The following is a 23,447-nucleotide window of genomic DNA, read 5'->3' as shown; positions in this document are numbered from 1 at the left end:
AGTGGGCTGAAATGGCTGCAAAGTGCGGAGAACGGCTGCTGAAAACCAAGAGCCGCTGCCTGGCTCTGGAACGGGAAGAGCAGAGGGACCCCAGGTGGGGACAGCTCGTCTGAGGCAGGCGCCAGAGAGAGGTGGCTGTGTTGGTGATGAACTCAGAGTGCCTCGTTTTCACTTGTTCTCAGCAGTCCAGCTATGGGCAGGCCCGTCCCATCACGTGCAGTATTAACGCAACCACACGGCGAATAACTGCTTTTTACCCGTGACTGCTTTGAGGACATGAACTGCCGAAACTGGATCACAAGACACGAGTAGTTTCGTTTTCCTGAGCAAGGAGCTGGGAGTCTGGCCTGTTTTAGGGAAGACTCCCCAAGTGTCCTCAAACAAAACCCTAAGTGCAGGCAGGATGCAAGTGACTGACCCTTCAGGACGGCGTCTGAGGAGCAGACAGTGGCAGAGGAGCTCGACTCAGCCCCTCGCCCCACGCTGGACAGCCCCCCCAGAACAGCCCACGGTGGTCTCACTCCAGAGGACGGGCGCCCTGTCCAAGGCTTGTCCCTGAGACCTGGCATGGGTAGGAGGGGTCCAGGGCCCACAACCGGCCCAGGTCTCAGCCAAGTCCTCCCTGGGGGGCGGGGAGCCCCCCCTGCCCCCCTCCCCTGCTGTGGTTCAGGGCCCTCAAGGATTGGCTGACTCGGAAGGGGCTGCCTGCCCGCCGAGTTCCCCACCGCTCCAGGCCACCTCTGGCCCAGCCTGGGCTGTCTGGGGCCACCTCAGCGGCAGGTGGCATAGCTCAGGCCAGAGACCTTGTCTTTGGGGATGGGACAGTGACCGGTGCCCAGGGGCCACCACCCAGACTTGGGCACATGCAGGGCCTGACTTGAGAGAAATGCTGGGCTCTAGAGTTTAAACACAAAAATGACGGGCAAACAAAAGATTCCTTTAACGTTACCTACAGTCCCTGCGGTGACAGGTAGTTCAGGGAACTGGCAAGTGGACATGGAAACACCACGTGGGGCCTGGACGCTGGGCCTGGCGATTGTGCGGAGGGGTCAGGACCCTGCGTTCTAGCGCCCAGGATGTGCCAGAACCAGGCTCGCCCCTGACACCCCTGGGGGGGCTTTGGAGAGACTGGAACGGTCCGTAGCGGGCCCGTTAGGCAAGTCTCCTTTCGTGTGGGTGTGGGTTTCCCCAACAGTGATGAAGGACGGACACAAGGTGCACGGAGCAGGCGCCCGGCTCCTGGGATCCTCGCCTCGCCCGAGTGAGGGCGCTAACGCGGCAACACCCAGTGCGGCTCAGTTCCAGCGGGGACAGGCGGACCCAAGGGGGAGCACCTGCTCAACCTCCGAAGCCCAGGAGGCCGGGCCGCAGCCCCTGCAGGCCTGACCCCAGAGCGGACGGGCCCAGGGACGGCGCCCAGGTGCGGGGTGGGGCCGGGCCGGAGGCTCATGGGGATGGGGGCGGGGCAGGAGGCCCCCCGGGGAGCGGAGGGGCGGGAGGAGTGGGGGGAGGGGCGGGCCCGGGTCACAGCGGCGTCTCCTCCTGCTCCAGCGCGTGCGGCGGCGCGTGGCACGAGGCCGGCAGCGACGCGAGCTTGAGCAGCGCCGGGCGGCGGCGCGCGCGGGGCCGCTGGAACGAGCGCCGGCTGTGCACGCGGCGCGCCGCCGCCGACCGCGCGTGCGCACTCGGCAGCCCCCGGCGCTCCGGCCCCTCCCCCGGCTCGGCGGGCGCGTGGCCGTCGGAGGTCTGGGCGGGCGGGGCGGGGCTCGGGGCGCGCGGCCGCGGGAGGCGCGCGGGCAGCGGTGGCTTCTCGGCGGCGGCGGGCGGCCCGTGGCGCGGGGACGCGCGTCCGGTCAGCGGCGTGTCGGAGCCGGTGTCACCTGCGGACGACGGGGCGTGAGCGGCGCGGCCAGCGCTGGCCGGCCCCCGGCCTTGTGCAGACTGCGGGGACGCGGCTTCCTCCCTCGGCCGGCGGCTCCCGGGGTCCCCTGCCCTTCCCGCCACCGCGGGCCCGTCCAGCTTGGGTGCGCCAGTCGCGGGGCGACAGCAGCCCGAGCCACTGCACCTCCCCCGTGGTCACGTCGGTGGCCGCGCGAGCCCCCGGACAGATTCAGCCGGGGCGCACGGCACCCTGCCCCGGGGACCCCCCAGGACTCAGGCGGAGCCCAGGCGAGGAGGCAAAGACCCGAGTCCAGAGCGGAAGCGGGGACAGGCAGAGCAGCAGCAGAAGCAGCGGGCAGAGGCCGGCCCGTGTCACTGCCCACAGCCAGACAGCAGTGGGGCCACCGAGGCACGTCTGCCGCACGATCCGTGCCAGACCTGCCAGACCTGCCAGACGGGTGTTCCTGCGTAAAGGCCCTACCAGCAGCCAAGGGTGGATGGGCCCAGGTGTCCCCCGGTGGGAAAAACCTGTTCCTGCCCATTTGGAGCAGCCGCCCCGCCCCGCCCCACCCACGCCTCACCCTCGCCGCTCCTCCCACAGGCCCCCAGGGAAACCTGAAATGACCCACACCTGTTACAGGTGGGCTGAGCCCTCCTCCCTGCAGAATGAGTGGGACAGCACAGGCCCTCCCGCCTCCGTGCCCTTCCTCCCTCTTCTGGGCCTCCCCAGGGCGAGGGGCCTGCAGGCTAGGTCAGCGGGCTGGGGCCCTGTCCGTGTGGCCAGCCCCCAGCTGCCCTGTCCCTGTAGGACCCGTGGCTTCTCCCCTGGACTGACTTCTGTCACCGAACTCTTCCAGGGCCTGGGGCCTTTGCGGGGGGGGGGGGGGGGGGGGGAAGACGGCCCCTCCCCTGGGGCCCGGCCCAGCCAGCCCTGTTCTCAGTTCCCTGTGAGCTCGGGAGTCAGCTTCATGGTGTGACCACACAGGTCCCGCGTAGTTTGTGACCAAACTGACGCTCTAAGAGCAAAACCTCGGAAGACAACCTGCTAAAGTAAGTCAAACGCCCGACAGCCCTGCGTCCCTGCGTCTCAGCTGCGAAGCGTGTCCTGCCGACAGGCTCTAGAAGGAGGAAGAGCAGCTGCAGGAGAAAGTGAAAGTTGAGTCCAGGGAGAGGGAGCCTGCGGAGGAGCTGAGAGAGAGCAGGCGTTAGGCCATTACATGTCCGTGGACTCGGGGAGGGCCGCGTCGGCCAGCAGGAAGGAGTCCACCGACTTGTTGCTCAGGCGGAAGGGCGTCAGGCGGCGGAAGTTGTCAGGAGAGTGGGGGATCTGCACGCGGGCCCTCTGGGAGGGCACCACTGTCTCCCCGGGAGACAGCCACGGCGGCAGCCTGGCCAGGACGCTCGGGGCCACGTCCTCGTCCGGAGAAAACACAGGGTTGTCAATTCCTAGGAGAAAGGGCAGCGGCTGGTCAGCCTCCCGGGAGCACCCTGCACGGTGGCAGAAGGGGACGCCACTGCGGGCTCAGACGCCAGCTGGTCCTGCGGCCGTCACCTGCAAGTTCACCTGCAAGGTCACCTGGAAGGTTAGGGTCACAGCCTTTCAGGTTGCAGGCCCCGCAGCCCAGCTTCCCGCCGCTCTGTGGCCCCACGCCCTGCAGGCGGCACGGCTCCTCGGGGCAGAGACCCCGCCACCGCCAGGATGGGTCTCCCTGGGGAAGCGTCCTGCAGTCCCCGCAGGCGCCGCGGAGTGGACCCCACATCCCTGCCCCAGCGCCCGAGCTGCCCCCGCAGCCTCCGCCCATGAGGTCGCCCCGCCCACCTGCGGGGGAGTCCGATGCGGTGTCCTTGGTGACATTCGCCAGGAACTCGATGCCCCCACTGGTCTCCTCGGCATCGTCGGGGGCTTCCTCAGGGTCTGAAAGTTCCAAATCTAGTGGGGCAACACAAGGGAACCGGGCTGGGGGTGAGGGTGAGCTGGGTCCAGCACCCTGGGCTGGCTCAAGTGTGCCCGGGGGGACTGTCCCAGGGCCACCGGGCCAGCAGCATCCAGACAGCTCTGTGGAGGCAGTGCCAGGCAGCAGGGCCCCTCGGAGAGGAAGGGGCAGGGACCACAGGGCCAGCAGGGAGGGATGAGGAGGGGCCCTCGCTGGGGTCCCTCCTCCAGTATCTTAGTCACAAGTGGTGACAGGGACGTGTGTGCAGCCAGCCTCAGGAGCGCCGGCTGCAGCCTCCCGGTGGGACAGGCAGGGAGCAGGCTGCTGGGCGGGGTCCCGTCTCCCGCAGGCCCGGCGGTACCTTTCTCCTTGATGGTGAAGTTGTGCAGGGGGCTCTCAGTGGGCAGCTTCCCGTTGGGGACACTGCTGTTCCTCTGCGGAGCAAACACGCGGCGCTCACAGATGCTGGCCGTGCCAGAGCGCAGACCCGCAGCCTCCCCGGCTCCCCCCTGGGGTGGGCGGGCCCTGCCGCACCCGTTTCTGGGCGCGCTCCCTCTTGTACAGCTTGGCCGCCTTCTTGTTCTGGTTGATGCCCAGCTTGGCGGACTTGAAGGACTCCAGGCGCTTGCGCATGGTCCTGTGGAAGATCTCCTTGTCCTGCTTCTCGTCCTCGGTCGGAGTCAGCTCGTGCCGGCTGTAGAGGTGCTTGTACTGGGGGGACAGAGACAGGGATCACCACCACCGCAGGGGACACACCTGGGGCTCGGGGCCACCCCAGCCTCACACCCTCCTGCTGCCGGAGCTGAGCGCAGGCGAGGAGGGGGCGGAAGGCCTGGCTCGCGCAGACCCCCAGCCCGGCTCCCACCTCCTGCCGCGGCTTGTACAGGTACTGCTGCAGCGTGTGGTGGGTGACCATGTCCTCGGTGTCTCGGATGCTGCGCCGCCGCTGCTCCAGGGACTGCATGTCCAGACACACCGCGCTGACGTTCTCCCGCCTGCGTGGGGGGCAGCGCTGAGCCCCAAGTAACGCGCGACAGGGCCTCCTGCCTGCGCTTCGCCTTCCTGCAGGTCTGCACCTGCCCCGGGCCTGGGCCCCAGGACACCTGGGCCCCAGGACACCTGGACACTTGGGCCCCAGGACACCTGGACACTTGGGCACCAGGACACCTGGACACGTGGGCCCCTGGACACGTGGGCCCCAGGACACCTGGACACTTGGGCCCCAGGACACCTGGACACATGGGCACCTGGACACCTGGACACTTGGGCCCCAGGACACCTGGACACCTCGGCACCTGGGCACCTGGACACCTGGACACATGGGCCCCAGGACACCTGGACACTTGGGCCCCAGGACACCTGGACGCTTGGGCACCTGGACACATGGGCCCCAAGACACCTGGACGCTTGGGCCCCAGGACACCTGGGCCCCAGGACACCTGGACACATGGGCCCCAGGACACCTGGACACTTGGGCCCCAGGACACCTGGGCCCCAGGACACCTGGACACATGGGCCCCAAGACACCTGGACGCTTGGGCCCCAGGACACCTGGGCCCCAGGACACCTGGACACATGGGCCCCAGGACACCTGGACACTTGGGCGCCAGGACACCTGGACACGTGGGCCCCTGGACACGTGGGCCCCAGGACACCTGGACACTTGGGCCCCAGGACACCTGGACACATGGGCACCTGGACACCTGGACACTTGGGCCCCAGGACACCTGGACACCTCGGCACCTGGGCACCTGGACATCTGGACACATGGGCCCCAGGACACCTGGACACTTGGGCCCCAGGACACCTGGACGCTTGGGCACCTGGACACATGGGCCCCAGGACACCTGGACGCTTGGGCACCTGGACACATGGGCCCCAGGACACCTGGACGCTTGGGCACCTGGACACGTGGGCCCCAGGACACGTGGGCCCCAGGACACCTGGACACTTGGGCACCAGGGCACGTGGGCCCCAGGACACCTGGACGCTTGGGCACCAGGACATGTGGGCCCCAGGACACCTGGACGCTTGGGCACCAGGACACGTGGGCCCCAGGACACCTGGACGCTTGGGCACCAGGACACGTGGGCACCAGGACACCTGGACACTTGGGCACCGGGACACGTGGGCCCCAGGACACATGGACACCAGGACCCTCGGGCACCTGGCCGACTCCTTCTCTTCTCTGGGCTTAGCCTGACCCCAGAGGCCTTGAAGTGCTCTTGTGTAAGTTTGACCCCCCCATCCCTCCTCACCTGTTCTCTCCAGAGCCCTGGCTGTGAAACCCCTGGGTGCCACCCCCACCCCCCAGCGTCTGCACACCTGTGCTGAGTGGTGCACGTGCGATAAGAACTGGCCGTAGCCAGGGAGCCTGGGGCCGGCGGGCCAGCGGATGCGAATTCGGGGCGGTCCAGGCCTCTCCCAGCCGGGCAGACGGTCAGACCCCGGGCCCCGGCCTGCTGCCGTCCTCCCCTCCCGCCGCCCTCCCGTGTCTCGTGTGGCCGCGACACGGACGTGATCTCGCTGCTGCCCGAGGGCGGGGCGCCTGGCCCCCTCCCGCACCCCCCGGGGCATCCAGCCGGGGCCCTGCTGCCCCCACTAGGACTCTCAGCTCCCCAAGGGCCTGGGGAGGTGCCCGGCGGGCGCCCGCTCTGCCGCAGACGGGTGTGCAGCCCTGGGACGTACAGCAGGTAGGAGACGGAGGCCTCCACGGTGGACGGCCGCGGCGTGCTGAAGTCCACGTTGACCATGTTGTCGGTGCTCGGGGAGCGGATAAAGGCCAGGGACCCGCGGCGCTCGCCCTGCCGTGAGAGACGCCTCGTCAGCGCCCGCAGGCAGCGCCTGCCCGCACAGGGTGCAGCTCTGGGGGGCCCTGGCCAGCCCGCTCGGGGAGACAGAGCAGGCTGCGTGGGAGGCAGTAACACCTCTACTGGGCGCTGGGAAGTGTCTGGGGAGCTGCCGATGCCGTGGAATTACAAGACTCCAAACCCCCGTCCTCGTCCCCCAGGCAGGGGAAGCCCCAGCCTCACGCCGGTGACTGAGCTGCCCTAAGCAGAGGGCAGAGTCCCCGTGGGGGGGGGTCGTCCTCCAACCTGCCCGCAGGACAGCAGGGCGTGAGGCCGGCGGAGGAGCACAGGCCAGGGGCCAGGGTGCCCGGGACACACAGGGCAGGGAGGGGCCTCACTCTGTCGCCCAGACTGGCCTCAAACTCCTGGGCTCAAGAGATTCTCCTGCCTCGGCCTCCCAGAGTGCTAGGATGACAGGCACGAGCCACTGCGCCCGGCCTGTGACCCCATCGTCCTCTCCCTGATGCACGAGGCGAATGCAAGGGTGCAGCTGCGGGTGGCAGGTCGTGGGTCGTGGGCAAAGCGCATTTGGTGTGGCCGGCCCGGCCCCCACATCACCCACGCTGGGGAGGCCAAGGAGTGTCTCAGGAGCAGCAGCGGGCAGAGGGGACCCGCCGTGGGCTCCAGGGGTCGCCAGAGACTCCCAGCCCCGCCCACTCCCACCTTCCACGCAGGCTCCAAGCCCACAGCTGGGGCCACGGCCACACAAGGCCCAGAGTTTTGGATCTGACTTTCTTAACCCAGGTCAGCGGTGAGGACAGCTTCCCTCCCCCATGTGTGTCTCAGAGTGTGGCTGGGGGTGTACAGGTGGAGTGTGGTCCAGGAAGTCGATGGTGTAGAGCCCCCCAGACCCCCAGCTCTTCCAGGAGGCCCCTTGTCACTTGCACAAGCCCGGCCGTGGGCCGCACGTCTGGGGAGAATGAGCCCCGGTGCCACCGGGGTCGCTCTTCCCTGAGTTAACAGTCGTCCCGGCTTCTGGGGGCCTCTGCTCCAGGGTCTGCGGGGTCCTCTGAGCCCGTCCCTTCCCCCCAGGGGAGCACAGACCCCGCTGGACCTGGGGACCCAGCCGGCCAGGCCCTGCCATCGAGCAGGAGCTGCAGCCGCCAGAGGGAGGCAGAGTCCCTGCAGCCGCCCGCCAGGCCGCGGGGCCAGAGCTCCTGGGGGGGCTGAGGACCACCCTGCACTGGGGGGGTGCTGGCTGCTGGGCTGGGTGGGGACAGCCTGGCCAGGTCAGTCTCTGACGTCTGGGGAGAACCGTGTGCCTGGAGAAGGCAGGCACCACGGGCAGCCTAGGAGCCACAGCCCCTCCACGGGTGGGGACATCCCTGCTGCTTCCTGCCTGTGTACACGCGTGTGGTGTGTGTGCATTCACCTGCGTGCCTGTGCGTGTGTGCATGTTGGGGCCTGGCGTCAGCCCTCGGCCCGCCAACACCAGTGTCTGGAGAGGGTCCTAGGGGCTCCGTGCCTCAGTCTCCCTGCGTGAGGGGGCTGTGACGTGGCCTGTTCCCAGGGCTTGGAGAGCCCCGAGTCTCCCGTGAGCTGAGCAGGTCACCGAGGACAGCACGGGGCTCCCTGCCTGCCCTCCCCCACCCACAGCCCGGACCAGGCGGGTCACGCCGGGCCACGCCGTGTCCAGCAGCGCGAGTGGCCGCCCCGGTACCTCAGCCACGTAGCTGATGGCGTCCTTGAGGTTCAGCTCGTGGAAGACATTCAGGATCTGGTCCCGGGACTTCTGAGCCGACTGTCTCATGAGGACTTTGCTGAGGAACTTCCTGTCAAAGTTGGACCACCTGGGGACAGACGGCACAGCGTGGGTGCGCGGGGAGGCGGAGCCGGGTCACAGCCGGCCACGACACACCCTTTCTCCCCTGGGTTTCCTCTGGCGCAGCGACCGTGGCGGAGCCGCCAGCCCCACGCCGCCGTGTCACACCCTGCGCCTCTTTCCGCTTGACGGCTGTCATCACTCGAACGTCCGTTTCTCATCTGCTACCGCGTTGGGAGCAGTTGCCAAGCGATCACGTCCCTTAGAAGGTGGTGTCGGGACAGGCAGGTGCCAGGGAGGGCAGGGCCTCTGGCTGGGGGGGCCGTGTTGCCGGCACAGAAGGAAAGGCGGGGAGGGCGGCCCCCACGGTGCTCTCCGCCGTGGGGACGGCGAGCGGCCAGAGTGTGGCCGTCCTCCTCTAACAGGCTGGACTCTTCCCCGCCTGTTCGGGTCAGGGTGGCCTGGTTGGACTCAAAGGGGAACTTGGGGGACCCGGGGCAGGGAGGTCCTGTCCTTCCTGGAGACGGAGGGAGGCGCAGAGGGGAGGGTGGGCGAGGCCCCCCCAGGGCATGTGGAACTGCACCGAGGACCCCCGTGTCCCTTCCGCTGCGTCCGGCTCCTGGCGACAGTGCTCTGCGCAGCCTCCAGCCCCGCCAGGACGCCGCGGCTCACGGCCCCTCAGAGACGCGGGCTCGGGGACCCCCGGGCACCTCGGAGCCCAGTCCCAGAACCCACCGGGGCTCTGCTTCACGGAAACACGGTCACGCCTTCTGCGCGTTCCGAGTAATTAGTTCGTAAACAGGAACCAAGTGTGAATTCTAGGTGCTTTAGTTACCAGATTTGTTATAGTCTTAAGTGTCAAATGTATTTTGTAACAAAATATGAGTAGACAGTTTCAGTTTCATAGACAAACTAATTTCACATTTTGACTGACACTAACACACCCTTCCTCCGCTCACAGCACGGGGGACCCTCCGTCTCCGTTTCCAGCCCCCACGTCCTAACAATTTAGAAATCACCGGCCCCAGCAACGGCGTCGCGCTGAGCCCGGGAAGCGCCGCTGGTGCGTACTTATCTCGGAGGTAGTTGTGCCCGATCTGCCCCGAGATGTCCTCGATGGCCGAGAGGATGTGGTCGAAGGCCTGGACGGGGGAGGGGTCAGCGTCACGGGCGGCCCCCAGCCCCCTAGCCCCTCCCCTCCCCCAGCCCCTCCCCTCCCCGCAACCCCTCCCCCAGCCTCTCCCTACAGACCCCTCCCCACAGCCCCTCCCCTTTCTGAAGCCCCTCCCCCAGCCCCTCCCCTCCCCTTGGCCCCTCCCCCACCCCTCCCTACAGACTCCTCCCAGCCCTTCCCCCAGCCCCTCCCTTCCCTGCAGCCCCGCCCATCCCCCAGCCCCCTCAGCCCCCCTCCTCGAAGCCGAAGCCCCAGCCCCTTCCCTCCCCTCCCCTCAGCCCCTCCCCTCAGCCCCTCCCCCAGCCCCCTCCCTACAGACCCCTCCCCGAAGCCCCCAGCCCCTCCCCCAGCCCCACCCCTCCCCCAGCCCCCTCCCCCCCCTACCCGGCCGTGCAGCTTCTCGTTGAGCTTGGGCTGCCGCTGCTCACTCTTCTTCACCTTCAGCCACTGCACCAGGGGCTTGATGGTCAGGCCCTGGAAGAGGGTCCCGCTGACGCCCGGCAGCCCCCGGCCCCACCCAGCCCCAGTGAGAGCTGCTCCCAGGGCCAGGCCGCGCCGACTGTCCTCTCCGGGTCCCCGGCAACTTGCCCCTTGGCCGAGAGCAAAGGCAGCGCGGCCCCCACCTCCGCGAGAAGAGCGGCCCCCCAGACGGGAACCAGGCCGCAGGCGCTGGCCACGCCCGGGAAGAGCAGTTTCAGGTCACGCTGCGCTCCGTCCCCGTGGGGCCGCGTGCAAACCCACAGAACGGCTCCCAGTTACTAAAATTGCAAAACCCAATTAGGGTCTGGAGCCTGGAGACCCTGGCGCGGCGCCCAGCGCACCTGGAGGATGACGGTGAAGAAGATGACGATGATGGTGGTGCTGACGAACAGGTTCTTCTCCTTGACCTGGTCCTTGTCCAGGAGCACGACGAGCGCGTAGGCCACGGCCCCGCGCAGGCCGCCGTAGGACAAGACCACCTGGTCGATGAGCTCCAGCTGCACCATGCGGTAGCGGTTCAGGACCCAGGTCTGGAGGACCACGCCTGCGGGGGGGAGCGCTCAGCCCTGCCCCCGCGGCATCCCCTGGGCCACCCCCCCAGGGTCCCCTGCAGGGCAGCGTCTCGGTGGCCGAGCACGTGGGGTGGAGGGACAGCGGCACCCTGACCACGGTGTCCCCCGCCACGTCCCTTGGAGCCACGCTCAAGCCCCGCAGGCGGGTTGTGTTCCCCTCACAGGCCTGAGCCGCCCCACGAGCAGGTGTTTCTGCCTCACGCCCCACCGCACACCACGCACGGCACACGCGGCCGGGGGACAGGCCGGCTGGGACATGGGCCCTGCCTCTGCCCCCTCCTGCATTATTGACCCTGTTCTTGGGGGTCCACATCCAGAGTGAGTCAGTGGAAGGCCAGGTGGGTTCCCTCTGGGATCCAGAACCTTCTGCCCCCGCCCACAGGCCGACGCCATCTCATCCCTCTCTGCCCGTGGGCAGGGCCACGAGAAAGCCCGGACCCTCGCGGGGCCGGACGGGCTAGGCTGTGGGGCGGGAGGCTCCCCGGGAGCCGCGGACGGACACGCCCGGCCACCACCCGCCTCACCGATGGCCCGGTACACGGAGATGAAGACCAGCGTCAGGAGGATGAAGGCCGTGTTCCACGTCCAGATGAGGGGGTCCACGGCCGAGATGCCCAGGAACATGAAGATGATGGTCTCCGCGCTGCTGGCCAGCATCTTCATGGTGTAGCGCACGGTGGTGGCCGACTGCTCCGAGATGTTGGCCTTCACGTACTTCTGGCAGCAGATGCCGCAGAAGGTGATGCTGTGGGCAGGCGTGGACGCCTCAGCGGGCAAGCCCAGCCCCTGGCCGTCCCCAGGCCCCCGGCGGCTACTCGGCCCCGGCTGGGCCGCGTCCCCTCTGCGAGAGTCAGTCCCCGGCTGGTGCCCTGGAGGCGGCTGCCACAGGCTGTTCTGTGCCAACCCCGCGGGAACTCTGGGCGGACGCGGGGGCACCGCGGGCCTCCCTGCCTCCATGCGGGCTGCAGCCGGGCAGAGGACGGCACAGTGGGGCAGCTGGAGCCCTCATCACACCTGGCAGAGCCCCGCTGCGGCCAGCCACGGGCCGCGCTCTGGAAAGGCCGGCCCTCAAGTCCTGGCCCACGGGGCGCTCCGCCCGCCCGGCCGCGCCCGCCGCACCCAGCCCTGCCGCCGGCCTGGGAGGGGGACTCACGCCAGGATGGCCGACAGGGACAGCATCTCCGACGTCAGGTAGGACAGGTAGGAGATGACGAAGACGAAGCCGGGCTCGATGATGCGCACGTGCTTGGTGAAGCGGGTGACCAGCGACAGCAGGAAGGCGAAGGCCACGCCCAGCAGTGTGCCCCCCAGGCTGACCACGAAGAAGGACACTGCGGGACAAGGACGCCAGGGCTGAGGTGCCTCAAAAGCTCTTTGTGGCCGTGCGCGTGGAAGAGGCCGGCCGGCCTTCCGGGCCATCCCGCACTGGGGTGGCCTGGTGAGCCCCCCGCGGAGGTGCCAAGAGCTCAGGAAACAAAGGGCCGGCTCTTCCTTCTCCAGGCGAGGGCCTGGGAGGGGCAGCCTGCGGCCCATCGTGAGGCCCCCGTGCGGCCTCAGCCCCTGCCCAGGAAAGGCCGGGACCCCGGGACCCCGTCCCGTGTGTCTGTGACCTGCTCTGCAAAGGGCTGTGCACAGAGGGCCTGGCAGGCGGCTTTGGGTGACAACACTTCTCCTGCAGGGGCCCAGGGGGTGCCGTGGCCTGGGGGGCGGCCCGCTCCCCGACGGCGACGCACCTATGCCCTTCACACAGTCCACGCCGGTCACCTGGTCTCCTCCCAGCGCGACGAAAGCCGAGAACACGTCGTACAGGACCTGAGGGCGACAGACAAGCGGACCCCGGTCAGCCCTGGCGGGGCCTGCACCTGCCCCGGCCGCCGGGGGCCACCAGGAGGCCGTCACAGGGTGAGGACCCTCAACAGGAAGGCGGGACACATGAGGCAAGAGAACATTCCAGACGAGGCAGAAACGAGGGCAGCGCTGGCCTCTGCCCACCCACAGGACGCCGGGTCAGCACGAAGCCGACCTGCTGCGTCCACTTCTCGGCCCCATCCACTGCGGCAGACCGTGGGGCACAGCCTGCAGGCTTTGTGTGTTGCTGTTTGAACCTCGTCCTGTGCTGGCGCGTGGAGCCGGCTGTTTTCTGAGCCGTGCTCTCCTCCGTGGGCGCTGGGGCTCCAGGCCAAGGGGGCGGCACAGGGAGGGGGCTGCCCCGGGGTGGCCGTGGCCCTGGGAAAAAGTGGTCTCTGCGCCTCTGGGCCAGGCACTGTGCTCTCCAGCCTGTTGAGGGCTGGCGCCCATCGGCTTCTTACTAAGGTGGCAACTCTGTGCCCCCAGGAATTGCACAGTGCACATCCTAGGCCACTGTGATAGGGCAGCAATGTTCCTCTTGACATTTCTATTCCCTTTATGTCGCATTGGCCCCCTGGTGCCCATGGGGCCCCCAAGGGAGCCCCTACAACACCTGGGGTCCGCTACCAGCACCCGCACAACCTTCCTTCCCTGAGTCCTGCCATGGTGTGAATCGTGAGCCCGCAGCTCCTACGCATCGACTCTGGGCCTGGCGGCACCAGCGTCTCCATGCCCAGCGCCCTGCAGTCCCGGGCCCGCCGCCCACTCACCACGGTGACAGCGTCGTTCAGCAGCGACTCCCCGAAGACGATGATGAACAGCACCTCGTTGACGTGGACCTCCTCGAACACCGCCAGGACGGCCACCGGGTCCACCGCCGCAATGAGGCTGCCGAACAGGAGGAAGTCCAGCAGCCCGGCCTGCAGCTCACCTGCGGGACAGCGAGGAGGGGCCCATGGGGCGGCCACAGCACCTGCCGCCCGCGGGGGGAGCTGGGGGGGTGGGGAGGGTGGCGGCAGGGGGGGAGCCGGGGGGAGGGTGGAGCGGAGCAGGGGGGGAGGGCGGCGTTGGGGGGAGCCGGGGGCGGGTGGGGGGCCATGGGGGGGAGGGCAGCGTCGGGCGGGGGGGGGAGCCAGAGGTGGGGGTGGGGCGGAGCAGGGGGGAGGGTGGCGTCGGGGGGGGAGCCGGGGGTGGGGGGGCCATGGGGGGGAGGGCGGCAGCAGGGGGAGCCAGGGGGAGGGTGGGGCGGAGCAGGGGGGGGAGCCGGGGGCGGGTGGGGGGCCATGGGGGGGAGGGCGGCGGCAGGGGGAGCCGGGGGTGGGGGGGCCATGGGTGGGAGGGCGGCGGCAGGCGCAGAGTGGAGAGTCAGCGCCCGGCCCAGCCAGGGGTAAAGAGGCGTCAGCAGGCGCGGATGTGCATGTGCCAGGCAGGGGACAGGGCTCTCCCTGGGGGTCCGGAAGTGATGTCCCACCCAGATGTGCAGGAGGGGACGGCGGGAGCAGATCTGGACCACCTGGGGCAGGGAGGTGCCACATGGCCTCCCAGGAGGTGACCGGCGAGGGTAGGCTGGGGTGGAGGAGCCCCTTCCCCGACCCCCCGCCCCGTCCCCAGCCTCCTGGGCCCCTGTGTGGAAGGTTTTGCCAAACTGCACTTTCATCGCTCTTGGTCCTTGGGGACAGGCCATACCTAGAGCCACTGTTGCCCGGCAACAGCCCTGCTGGACCCTCAGGGACCCGCGAGTGCCACGTGGCCCTGCGTGTGCCCTGCGTGTGCCCCGTGCTGCCTGCTCTGCTCGGTGTGTCAGCGGAAGCCCAGCGGACACGGGGCTCCTGCTGCCTTCTGGGCTCCAGGGCCGTGTGGAGCCCCCCCCCGCCCCCGCCCCAGCGGTCCCTGGGCCCCCAGACGGCGCGTGGCCTCAGGGGCGGGGAGGCCTGTGTGCGACCCCAGCTCGCTCTCCCTCCTGGCTGGGTCGGGGCCCCCAGGCCCTCGGTGCGGGACTCGGGGTGTGGGGGTTTGTGCCTGGAGGTCCCTGGCCGGAGGGGACAGTGCTGGAGGGGACGGGGTTCCTGTGACGACCTGGCACCGTGTCTCCTGTCACCCCAGGCCCCAGCGGCCTTGCCTGTCTGACACCTGCCGTGGTGGAAGCTAAAGGACCAGCTTCCCGTGTGTCCAAGTCCCCCGGACAGGGTCACCCTTGGCGTCCCCATCCCCGGCTCCGCCCGGCTGCCCTGGGGAGCTCGGTGGCCGTGGCCACACCCGGCTCGACCAGCTGGGTCCCGAGGGCTGAGCACAAGCCCCTTTCCCTGTCACTGTCACCGGGGGAGAGTGGCTCCGAGTGCGGGATGTGTGTTTCCAGCAGCGAGCGCAGCTGAAGGTCAGCGGAGCAGAGGGTGGCCCGAGATGTCGCTGGCGACTGGAATGTTCCGGAACTTGATAGTGGTGCAGGGTATGGGCTGAGCACATTTGCCAAAATGCGGCCAGTTGTACCTTAAGATCTGTGCTGTTCACCGTGGGCAGAGCCGCCTGCTGGCTGGGCTGGTTAGAGGCTTCTCTGGGCCTCAGAGCAACCTCTGGGGACGTCCCGTGGGCTGGACTCGCGGGGACGGGACCTTGGGTCAGGTGAGTCCTTGCCCCAAACCCTGAGCTGACCCTGGGGCCAGTGGCTGTGGCGTCTGCAGGGTGCCCTGATCACCTGTGGCATCACCGTGTGACTGGTGGCACCTACGTGTGTCCGTTACTGTGAGTCTGGGTCAGCTGGCGGAGTGTGCAGGTGGGTGGGGAGGCCGGCGGGGGCGAGATGGGGGGACACCCCCTCCCCCTGCCACCCGGGACAGGGCAGGGACCAGCCCCGCGCCCAGTCCCAGGCTGGGGGTCGGTGCAAACCTCCGAGCGCTCAGGGCCCGCGGCCGTGCGGGAAACACGGGTGCGGGAAACAAACACGGGTGCGGGGAACACGGGTGCGGGGAACACGGGTGCGGGGAACACGGGTGCGGGAAACACGGGTGTGGGGTGGGCCACAGGGGAGATGCCGGCGTCGTGCAGGTCTGGGGGCAGTGACACCCAAACGCACAAGGCCAGCGTCCTGTCCGCTCGTGTTGCCATCCTGGGGCTCCGTGCCGGCCCCACCCCTGTCTCCCTGGGGCCGGTGGCGGGCAGGAGGGACAGACCCCTCCTCTGCCGGGCGCAGGGGAGCAGCCGCGGGTGCCGGCCGGGCGTGACCCAAGCCCTGCACGCGCCGCCCGGGGTCTGTGCGCTGGGCGGGGACTCACCCATCAGCCCGCTGAGGAAGACGCCGTAGAGGGACAGGCCGGTGGTGGCCGCGTTCCACACGGTGCCGACCACGGCGTAGAGCAGGATGGTGCCCAGGTTGCCGAAGAAGAGCCGGTTGGGCATGAAGTAGCCGGCGTCCAGCACGATGGGCGGCAGCAGGTAGAAGAAGAAGACGGTGGGCGTGAGCGTGAAGGAGGCGATGTGGTCGGCCGCCCAGACGATGCCGCCCAGCACCAGGCCCAGCACGATGAGCAGGGCGCTCTCGGGGACCACGCTGGTGATCTTGTGGGACAGGTGGAACACTGCGGGGAGGGGGGCAGTCAGGGAGCTGCGGGGTGGGGGCCGGTGCCAGGTGGCCCGTAGGTCCCTCACCCCGGGGGGGGGGAGGTGGCCCGTCGGTCCCTCGCCCAGGGGGGTGGGCCCCTGGCCGGCCCCACCCTCTGGGCGCAGGCGCTCGGCTGGCACCCCGCCTGTGGCCGAGGCCCCACCTGGCCCCAGCTACTCCTGAGGAGTCCAGGGGACCCCAGGGGTGCTGCCCCCGCAGGGACCACAGCTCTCAGGAGTGGAGCCCCCTCAGGCAGGGCCCCCCCGGCCACCGGGACCCCGAGAGGCCCTCACAGCGCAGGGGCCGGCCTGCCCCGGGGGAGGCTCCGGCGCTGACCCATTTGGGCCACGCGGCTGTGTCCATGTGGACTCAGACAGGTGATAGAATTCTCTCCTTAGGACTGATTTCAAAATAGCTGGAATGTGGACAAATGAGGTCGACGCCCGCGGCTCAAGCAACGTGCGGCCTGATTATCCTTCTCAGCCAGAGTTTCTGTTTATTAAAAGTCGTCTTTGAAATTCAAAGGCCAGTTGCCTTCTGGGACAGCCGAGACCCCACAAGCACAGACGGCCCAGAACAGGAAGGGCCCCTCGCACCGGGTCCTGGGGGTGCTGCTCTCTCCGTCCCACCCCAGGAGAATTGGCAGGTGAGGCTGGGGGGCAGGGCTCGGGGCCCGTGTCCGGAAGGTTCCAAGCAGCCCTACACTCCTAACGAGCTGGGCTGAGCTCCTGGCCTCTCCCCGGCCCGGGTCCTCACGTGTGACGACAGGGTTACCACGGGCGTCCAGTGCAAGCCCATGGGAAGGGCTCTCTGCACCCAGAGGAAGGTGGTGCCACGGGCCTCACTGTCCTCCCGGGGACATTTGTCCCTGAGTCCGGTGGCGGAGAGGTGGCCAGTTCAGGCTGCACTCGCAGCCCTAGCGCCGCACCGCAGCTCCTGAGCCGCCAGGACTGGGCAGGGCAGAGGCAGACGGTCGGCGCTTCTGGGGTCTGAGGCCGTGCTGGGGCCCCTGCGCCCCAGGCTCTCCGAGCCCCCTGAAGGCCCTCGCATGAGTCAGGTGTGGCAGGGGGGCAGCCTCCTGCAGGGGCCCAGCACCGCCAGTGACAACGCAGGAGGCTGTTTGTGGGGAGCAGGGAGGGCCGGCGGGTCCCCTGGGCGCTGTGGGCCCTGCCTGGGCTGCGAGCGGCCGGGCTGTGGGCGGGCCCTGGCTCCGCTGTCACATGGGCACCCAGAGGGCCCCAGCAGGGGGTGGTGACGCCCCTCTTTCTCTAGGCTGCATGTCCCCGTCCCTGTGGCCTCCCAGAGCTTTGGGACGAGACCTGGGTGGCGTCTTCCAGTCCCGCAGGCCGTATGCCCCGCACGGCGGACAGAGAAGCCCACGCCAGACCCTCACTCCACAGCGGGGCCGGCCCAGCAACCTGCATTCCTAGCGCTCGGGCACCCGCGGGAGTCGTGCTGCGGGTCCTCGTGGTGGACTCTGGACGCCCCTCCGTGCCGTCCCAGGCCTGGGCCCGTGACCCCTGCAGCCACAGCCTGCCGACCCGCTTACTGACGTCCAGAGACAAGCCCAGTTTGTCACCTGTTCCTTCCTCGGGGCTGTGAAAGCCGGGCTTGGTGTCCGGGAGCTGAGACCCAGCTGGTCCGGCCCATCCCCTCGGCCCAACCGGGTCTCCCGCCTCTGCCCCTGGCCGCGCCGTCACCGCCGCCCAGCGAGCCTGCGGTGGACCCGGGCCGTGGAGGCTGTCGGGGTTCCTGCGCTGCGCAGCCCGGCACGTCCTTCTCAACTCGAGTCTCCCGCCTCTCGCCACGGCCGGGCGGCTGCAGTCGGGGCTGAGTTTGCAGCGACCGGCTCACCTGTCCTTACCTGCTCACCTGTCCTTACCTGCTCACCTGTCCTTACCTGCTTGTGCTGGGGGCGTGGGCCCGCGGCGCCCGCGCGGGGGCCTCACTGGGCATGAACCCTGGGAACGGCAGAGACTGCAGTCCCAGGTCAGACCCCCTCGCCTGAGCCAGCTGCAAACATCTGGCCTGGGGTCTTTGGGCCACAATCTCGATGCCAGCAGATGGCGACCGCCACAGAGCCAGTTCAGGCAGCCCGGGGCTGGCTTATCTCTGAAAACAACTGCCAGCAACAAACTTTGCACTTTAGGAACCCAAAGTTCTCGTCGAGGCTCCCAGCTAATCCTCCGCCACAGTCCCGCACGGCAGCGGGTCGCCGTGAAATCTCACTAATTGGGCGCGGTGGTGCGGGGCCAAGTGCTCTTGCTCAGAAGCAAGTCCTGGAAACTCACAGGGAAAAACTGATCTTACTCACTGAGAGAAAATGTACACACAGATAGGCAGACACGGCAGAGAAGGCTGTTCCCAGCCTTTTGCCCTCACGGCGTCAAGAACGTCCTTGGACACCTTTTCCACAAGTGCACAGACGTCTGAGGGGGCTCCCAGGGGTGTCTGCAGGGCAGGTGCGTCCCTGCTGCCGGGACCTCGCCTGTCCCGTCCCCCCGGGGCCTCACCTGCCCCCTCCCCCCGGGGCCTCGCCTGCCCCCTCCCCCCGGGGCCGCGCCTGCCCCCTCCCCCCGGGACCTCGCCTGTCCCGTTCGCCCCGGGGCCTCGCCTGCCCCCTCCCCCCGGGGCCTCGCCTGCCCCCTCCCCCCGGGGCCTCGCCTGCCCCTCCCCCCGGGGCCGCGCCTGCCCCCTCCCCCCGGGGCCGCGCCTGCCCCTCCCCCCGGGGCCGCGCCTGCCCCCTCCCCCCGGGGCCGCGCCTGCCCCCTCCCCCCGGGGCCGCGCCTGCCCCCTCCCCCCGGGGCCGCGCCTGCCCCCTCCCCCCGGGGCCGCGCCTGCCCCCTCCCCCCGGGGCCGCGCCTGCCCCTCCCCCCGGGGCCGCGCCTGCCCCCTCCCCCCGGGGCCGCGCCTGCCCCCTCCCCCCGGGGCCTCGCCTGCCCCCTCCCCCCGGGGCCTCGCCTGCCCCCTCCCCCCGGGGCCTCGCCTGCCCCCTCCCCCCGGGGCCTCGCCTGCCCCTCCCCCCGGGGCCTCGCCTGCCCCCTCCCCCCGGGGCCTCGCCTGCCCCCTCCCCCCGGGGCCACGCCTGCCCCCTCCCCCCGGGCCTCGCCTGCCCCCTCCCGCACAGACAGGCTCGACCTCCCGTCCTGCTGTAAGTGCGGCTGGGGCGTCTCGTACGCGGGACGTGGCTCTCCGTGTCTGTGGGTAGCTGTTCACCCACAGAAGCTGCGGCTCCCCGGCGGGGACTGACCCTGTTCTTGTGGACACGAGGCTGAAACCTGGATGCCTCAAATCCCCGCGTTTTCCGGCGCAGGCGCAGTTTCACTTTCAGAGCAATCTCCGCCCTGTGGGGGCCTGGCCCGGGCACAGCCACCCACCACGCGGCCAAGGCGGCCCGGCTTTCCGGAGCGCTGGGCAGGGCCTGTCCCCGTGCACTCACTCCCTGCCGGGTCTGCACGCGTGTGGGAGGCTCCTGCCCGCCTAGCGTCCCCCGCCCCGCTGTGCAGGGCAGCTCCCTGGCCTGCGGGGAGCAGGGAAGGAAGGACAGGTGGCTTCCTGCGACGGTTGCTGCCTGAGCACGGCGCCTCCTTGAACCCGCAGAAAGCCCAGAGTCCAGCCGGGGCTGCTGCTCCTCCCGGACCGCAGCTCTGGGCCCGCGTCCAGGTCCGGGGGCCACAGGCTCCTGGGCCACCTCGCGGCCGAGACGCGGGGGCAGCCGTGCTGTGCAGCCTTCCCCGGAGCGGAGCCCACCCAGCTTGCCGGGGCAGGCCTGACCCTGCGGGCTGACAGGGCCGAGGAAGTCTGAGCCGCTAAGGCTGACGGCCCTGTCTACACGGCCACACGCAGGGCAGAGTCTGCACCACAGCCCGCCGCGCTGCGGCCGCACCGGGGGCTTTGCAGAAGGGGACCGGCTTCCCCTGCCCTCCTGGCACAGAGGCCACGGAAGCCCCAGGGGACAACACAGAAGTGCCCCAAGAGCGAGGAGGCCGGCGGGCCAGAGTGGACGAGCGGGTCCCAAGTGCCCTGCACACGGTGACGCGGGCGGAGGGACATCCCAGCCGGAGTAACTCATTGCCGAGGCCGGGACAGTCACAGCTAATTAGGCACCAACGCGCGGACGGGAACCGCGGGCAGCAAGCGCGTTTAGTCCTCATTACAAACCCTTGCACCGGAGGGAAAGGTCGGCAGGTGCCGCCCAGCTGGCTGCTTCCGCACGAGACCCCAGAAGGAGCTTCGCTCTGGGCCACCCGGGGGCCCAGGACGCCACGGGGCCGCGTGGCAGACCCCTCAGAGAGAGCCCGGGCCGGGGGCTCTGCTGGCCGGAGCCGCCGCTGCCGCCAAGGACCCTTCAAGGTGACTCGAGGTTTCGCTGAGTCCGCTCAAACGCAGTAGCACGGCAAATCCTTTGGTTTTACTTTAACACGCACGAGCTTGCGGAATTAAGCTCTGCCCAACAGAAACCACCAGACCCGCAGGGGCCGCAGGAGGCCTGGGGCAGCCCAGGGACCGGCTCCTCCAGCCGACGGGCGGGTCTCAGGCTTGCAGACGTGCAGAGACACAGACACAGACACACACACACACACATGCAAACACGTGCCACACAGAGACACACGCAGACATGCAGACACACAGACATGCAGAGACACACACATACATGCAAACACATGCCACACGGAGACACACAGACACGCACACACACATACACACACGCTCAAACACATGCCACACAGAGACACACACAGACATGCAGACACACAGACACAGACACACACAGAGACACAAAGACACACACAGACACGCACAGGGACACACATGTGGCCCCCACTCTTCCCGGAGGGCGTGGGGCATGCCCTTCCCTCCCCCCACGACCCCAGCAAGGCCCCCGTCCCCCCCGGCGGGTCCCGCCCTCTGACCTCAGCGCCACGGTGCCCCCAGCGAGGAGCCGGGCTGACCTGGTGGGCGCCCAGCCCGGCGCAGGGACAGGTGCTCAGAGCATCCGCCGCAGCCTCAGCAGACGTTCCCCTCCCCCACCCCCTGCTGCCCACAGGGGTTGTTCCGGGAGCTCTGAGGCCGGAAGGAGCCGGCGGCTTCCCCTGGGGGGTGCGCCCCCTCCGGAGCGGCCAGGCCTGGGTGGCCGGGGCGGCTGCTTCCTGCGTGACGCCGTCCACGGGACAGGGACAACAGCCTTGCAGGACGGGTCCTTCTGCTCACAGACACAGGGGGTTTGCAGCACCGTCCGTCTTTGAAGGAAAAACGAGACTAGCTGATGGCTGTCAGGGCAGCCCCGGCCCTTCCGCTCGGCGCCGTCTCGGGCCACAGGGGTGAGGACGGAAGGAAGAAGGTGCGCGGGGCAGGCCGCGGCCGCCAGCGGGACGGAGGGGGAGGCCCCAGGCCCTCGGAGTCCAGGACCAGCCAGCCCCGCTGGCCCTCGGGCTGTCCCCAAGACAGTGGCCCGGGCTGCGTCCCTCCGAGTCACCTCCCAGCCCCATCGCCAATGGCCTCGCCCGCCGCCCTGTGAGAACCCTGCTCCGAACGGCCGGGTGCCACCGAGCCAGCCAGGACCCAGGTCGCCAACGGTGTCCTGCGGGGTCAGGCCGGGAGGCCAAGGTGGGAGCACGTGGCCAGGCCGGGGTCAAGGACAGGCAGAAAAGGGCGCAGTGGGCCTTCACGCTCGGCCCCAAGCCCCTGGGAGACCAGGGCGGGGTGGGGCACCTCCGTCTACAGTGAGACCCTCCCGCGCTCTGGGCCGAGCAGGCGGTGTCCCCGGGCGGATGTCACCAGCCTCACTGCGCGGCGACAGGAAGCGCAGCTGCCCACGGGGTGAGCAGGGGTGACCGAGAGCAGCCCAGGCCTGAGGCCAGAGGAGGCCCCGCGGGTGGCTCCGTCCACGCCGCGGAGTCCCTGCCCGGCCCTGGCGCCGACGCCCCTCACCAGGGTCACAGGTTTAAGGTTTGTGTTCCTGGGCCTCACGCCTGGCGCTGACCCGGGCACACACCGAGAGGTTCGTGCACCTGCGTCCTCGCGTCGGTGACGCCTGTTGCGCCCACTCGCTGCGAGGAACAGCCGGGCTCTGGGGCGTCCGCGCCCTCGTGAGATTGTGGGGACAGCCCAGAACAGCGGGCGGGTGGGCGGCACGGGGTCTCCCCGTTTGTTCTGAATGTCTCGGACCCTCACGTTTCGCCCGAGGTATCCCCCTCCTTCCTTCTCTCTTGCCCTCACAAAAGCGTTCGTTTTAAAGTGGGAATGCAGGCCGGGCGCGGTGGCTCACGCCTGTAATCCTAGCACTCTGGGAGGCCGAGGTGGGCGGATCGTTTGAGCTCAGGAGTTCGAGACCAGCCTGAGCAAGAGCAAGACCCCATCTCTACTAAAAATAGAAAGAAATTATATGGACAGCTAAAAATATATATAGAAAAAATTAGCCGGGCATGGTGGTGCATGCCTGTAGTCCCAGCTACTCGGGAGGCTGAGACAGGAGGATCGCTTGAGCTCAGGAGTTTGAGGTTGCTGTGAGCTAGGCCGACGCCACGGCACTCACTCTAGCCTGGGCAACAGAGTGAGACTCTGTCTCAAAAACAAAAAAAAAAACAAAAAACAAAAAAAAAAAAATAAAGTGGGAATGCGGAAGGGTATTTCACTAATCTCACGGGCTCAGCGTGCCTCGTGCTCCCCCCTCGGTCTACCAACAGCCACACGCGGGTGTTCTGCGAAGCGTCAGGCAAGCAGGACAAAGTCCCGCGTGAAGTCCCTGGAAGGGAAGGTCGTCAGAGACATCCCTGCGGGGACAGTGGCTCCAGCACGGACCCCTGGTCCACTCGAGGAGCATTCGTTTCTCCGTGATGTTTTGGACAAATTACCCAACGCAGCCCCAAAGCGTCGGGCAGGCAGCCACAGCCTGAGCTCTGGGGACCCCTCGGCCGCCCAGCACGAGAGTCGCCGAGAACAGGGCGGCAGCTCGCAGCCCCCGCGTCCTGCAGCCTCCTGGGAGCTGCCTTCTCCCCTCCGCGGCGTGAGAGCCGCCACCCGGGGCCGCACAGAACCTCCAGCCGCTGGGGGAGCCAGTCCCCGGCCAGACCCCACCCTCCGGGCTGAGCCAGCGGCGGGCACGGGGGCAGACAGGGCTGTCGGCTCTTGCTGAGGGGCTGTGGCCTGGCCAGAGCCTCAGGCGAGCAGGGCAGGGGCTGCCCCAACACCAGGGGGTCGAGGCTCTAACCACTGGATTGGAGGAACCCGGCTCTGACACCGGCACCTCGCGGCACCTGGCGGACGCCCAGAGCAGTGGACGAGCAGGTCAGAGCTGCATGGGCCGCCCCCCCCCCCACCCGGGGCAGCGGCCAGCAGCCCCGCCCCCTCCC

General features: G+C 69.0%; 1 protein-coding gene across 2 annotated transcripts in view; it reads right to left on the bottom strand.

Moving 5' to 3' along the window:
• Positions 1-1,834: 1,834 nt before the first annotated feature.
• The window catches only part of SLC9A3 (solute carrier family 9 member A3), a 34,575-nt gene continuing 12,962 nt past the window's right edge, over positions 1,835-23,447 (bottom strand). The window contains exons 2-17 of one of the 2 annotated variants that reach the window (XM_069492030.1): positions 15,770-16,072; positions 13,271-13,431; positions 12,386-12,464; positions 11,806-11,983; positions 11,177-11,397; positions 10,422-10,624; positions 9,985-10,074; positions 9,498-9,568; positions 8,325-8,454; positions 6,504-6,619; positions 4,681-4,810; positions 4,350-4,526; positions 4,177-4,249; positions 3,701-3,811; positions 3,099-3,327; positions 1,835-1,880 (exon numbers count right to left, since the gene is read on the bottom strand). In XM_069492030.1, the coding sequence (XP_069348131.1) occupies positions 1,877-1,880; positions 3,099-3,327; positions 3,701-3,811; positions 4,177-4,249; positions 4,350-4,526; positions 4,681-4,810; positions 6,504-6,619; positions 8,325-8,454; positions 9,498-9,568; positions 9,985-10,074; positions 10,422-10,624; positions 11,177-11,397; positions 11,806-11,983; positions 12,386-12,464; positions 13,271-13,431; positions 15,770-16,072 (2,276 nt within the window). In that variant the 3' untranslated portion in view covers positions 1,835-1,876. Of the gene's footprint in view, positions 1,881-3,010; positions 3,328-3,700; positions 3,812-4,176; positions 4,250-4,349; positions 4,527-4,680; positions 4,811-6,503; positions 6,620-8,324; positions 8,455-9,497; positions 9,569-9,984; positions 10,075-10,421; positions 10,625-11,176; positions 11,398-11,805; positions 11,984-12,385; positions 12,465-13,270; positions 13,432-15,769; positions 16,073-23,447 lie in introns of those variants that run through there. The other variant, XM_069492031.1, reaches the window with a different exon arrangement.

Source organism: Eulemur rufifrons, chromosome 17, assembly GCF_041146395.1.
Source record: "Eulemur rufifrons isolate Redbay chromosome 17, OSU_ERuf_1, whole genome shotgun sequence".
Taxonomy (NCBI): Eukaryota; Metazoa; Chordata; class Mammalia; order Primates; family Lemuridae; genus Eulemur; species Eulemur rufifrons.
Note: the sequence above shows the minus strand (reverse complement) of the source record. Positions and strands in the feature narration are given on the sequence as shown.